The sequence below is a fragment of the Lactuca saligna genome, chromosome 6, assembly GCF_052625555.1.
Source record: "Lactuca saligna cultivar CGN05327 chromosome 6, ASM5262555v1, whole genome shotgun sequence".
Classification (NCBI taxonomy): Eukaryota; Viridiplantae; Streptophyta; class Magnoliopsida; order Asterales; family Asteraceae; genus Lactuca; species Lactuca saligna.
Window position 1 is genome coordinate 32,091,850 of NC_136422.1, and position 3,067 is coordinate 32,094,916.

General features: G+C 33.4%; 1 protein-coding gene across 1 annotated transcript; it reads left to right on the forward strand.

The window, feature by feature from the left end:
* Positions 1–505: 505 nt before the first annotated feature.
* LOC144999652 (DNA-binding protein S1FA2-like) lies at positions 506–1,590 on the forward strand. Its single transcript, XM_078958774.1, has 2 exons — positions 506–625; positions 1,265–1,590. Exons 1-2 carry the CDS (start codon positions 611–613, stop codon positions 1,463–1,465), a joined length of 216 nt encoding a protein of 71 aa, XP_078814900.1. The 5' UTR covers positions 506–610; the 3' UTR covers positions 1,466–1,590.
* The last annotated feature ends 1,477 nt before the right edge of the window (positions 1,591–3,067 follow it).

Genomic DNA, 3,067 nt, shown 5'->3' on the forward strand with positions numbered 1-3,067 from the left:
CTTGATACGAACCTACCATTTTCGATCCCAAAACCCCATGTATACAAAAAAAAAACCTATAAACATAAGGGGTCATCTCATATAGAGGTAACCTCTTTTCAGACTATATCTACCTAAATTTTCCATATCTATCTCATCATATACTAACTTGACCAACAATATATATTCCACGATGTTTCTTGGAGTATGATGAACCCTGTTTTTTTTTTTTTTTTTTCTTTAAGTGTTCTCAACTTCTGTTTAGGTTTATATCACCCAAAGACCTGCTCAAACCTTGTATACCCTACCCGGTTGCATCATATGATATTAATTAGTTTGTTTTAATCTAGTTTTATTTGTTTATTCATATATAGTGTTGATTGTAATTAAACAAATATTTAAAACTTAATGATTCAATTAAATAATTTTTTGAGGAAGAAACTGCAATACAACAAAGATTTGGGTGTGATTCATAAGTATATAAAGTCCAAGGGTCAAACTTGTAAGAAGCAAACAAAGACGCAACTAAACAGAAACCATATAGATCGCCTAGGACTCTCCGTAACGCGTTTTCAAGATATCGATCTCACCAAATCGCATTTTCTCTCGCTCCATCTTCAAATCCGTTTTGATGGACCAAGAATCGGTTAGTTTTTCTTCTCTTTTCATTTTCAGATCTCGTAACAATTTTCATTCTTTCAACCATCTGTGATGATTTTTCAAAACGTTCTTAGATCTGCATATGTTAGTTTTGATCCATTAGGTTTCTCGTGCTCTAATCTAGGGTTCTAAGCATGTTTTAACCGATGACTACACTCATGCTGAACATTCGTTTGTTTATCTCCAAATTGAGTTGATTTTATGTACTTAACCGATTCCCTTCTTCTGCGATGCGTAATCGTTGTGATTTAGTCAATTGATCTGTGGAAGATGTGAACCCTGTACTTGTAATGAATGCGAGCTCGAATAGTTCAATAGGGAGTGAAATTTGAGGTATTTTAAGTTGAATTGAAACTCCGATTTGCTATATCAATTCATTCGCATTATAATTGGAACCTGATAAGTCTGTTCTTGTTTAGATATTCAACGCTTTTAATTCAATCAAGTCTGGAACTTCTTCTGAATCTGTGATTATGCTTAATTCGTGTTATATCCTGTTTCTTCCCTTCTTTCTTCTCATTTCTCCATCATAACAAGTGAATCTACTTGTGTTAATCATTTTCTGGACCTCTGATTCGCTGCTAAAACATCATAAAAACTGATGCTTGATCATTGTTTTCTCAAGGTTGTGGAAGCGAAGGGATTCAACCCAGGATTGATCGTTTTGCTTGTTGTGGGAGGACTACTGATAACGTTTCTTGTTGGAAACTATGTGCTTTACATGTATGCGCAGAAGACTTTACCTCCAAGAAAAAAGAAGCCAGTCTCCAAGAAGAAGTTGAAGAGGGAGAAACTGAAGCAAGGTGTTGCAGTTCCTGGAGAATAGATTATGAAAAGATTCGAGTTATAATATGATCATGTTAGTGTCCAGTATCTTCTTCTTTGTTGTGAGATGTTTGCACTATTGTTAGTTTTGTTTGTGCTTTTCTAATGGTAATAATCACTTTATTACTTCTTTTTGCCTCCAGTTTTCCTTCTTCTTACATTTGAAAACTCAAATGTCATTACAAAATGGGTTTGGAAAGTGAGAATTGTTAAGTCAAAAGCATCTAAAAAGGTACCCTTTTTGGGGACTTAGTTTTATGGTTGCCCAAAAAAAAACCCTTTTATAACCATTGTTATGCTTTTAGTTTTTTGGATATACCTAAAATGGGTACCCAAAAAGTTTTCCCTTTTAGTACTTAACTTTTGCTTAAATTGGGTTGAGTCTTGACACTAAGAGAAAAAGCAAATTCTGAAGATACCACAGAAACTTGAATAATTAGTTAAATAACAGGCTATGGAATTGGAAATTGTGGCTCGTTTGAAGATATTTTCGGTTCAAATATCTTCAAACGGGTTGGTAGTTAATACAACGCTCAAAGTAAATTGGTCCTTAGCAAGATAAAGTAAAAATGAAATAAAAGTTATACCAATTTGTTTTCTTGAATCAAATAAAATTTGATTTGATTTGATTTTAATACGAAAAAATGAGTATTAAAACTAATTGCCTAAAAATACAAAATGATATCCGTGACTATGTGTTGGTTGTAATATCGTATTCATGTTTTATGTTGTGTTGTCAAATTTGTTGGGGTCATTTTCGGCTTAGTAGTTGTACTAGAAGGTTGTAATATGGTATTCATGGTTTATGTTGTCTTGTCATATTTGTCGGGGTCATTTTCGGCTTAGTAGTTATACTAGAAGGCATTGATAAATCTTGTGCTAATTCTTGCTATAATTTTTCCTTTTAGAAAAATTAAATTTCGTTTTATTTTTCTTCTTGCTTATAAGTATCTTAAAATATTATTAATTTTATCAAACTGTGACATTTGTTATCATTTATTTTACATAAAATAATGCAAACAATATTTCAATTCTAACATGCATATATTTACAACAAAAAAGAAAAGAAAGTAAAGTATATTGTTTTTATAAGTCCATACATAGTTACTCAGCTAGTTTTTTATGGATGACAAAACTAATTCTTTTGAAAACAATATTCGTAGATCTAGAGGATATAACATTAACCCGTTGAACTCTATTGAGGAGTTCCATTGCCTATAAAACATAGATGTATCAAATGCGAAAGGTATAAAACATATGTTGATTTTCAATGCATACATTTTCGTATTTTGTCACTTTGCACGCGATAACTTTCAAAGCAGCATGTCTCGCTGTGAAACCCCAACTCCACAAACCCATGAGAGGGGAGACGCCAGTAAGACCCACACAAGCGTGCTTCCCTCCCACCCATTCGAAGAGCAAAATGTCAGTCAGCCTTGTGTGGATCTTCCATTGAACGGGTTAGTCAAAAAGTTCACAACTGCTTCTTTCTTAACGGAAATATCGGCAAGCCAACAAACATCAAAGAGAACATCCCTAACCATATCATGTCGGTATTTGAAGTCTGTGAGCTCTCTACAATGAACCACATGTTCCCCAAAGG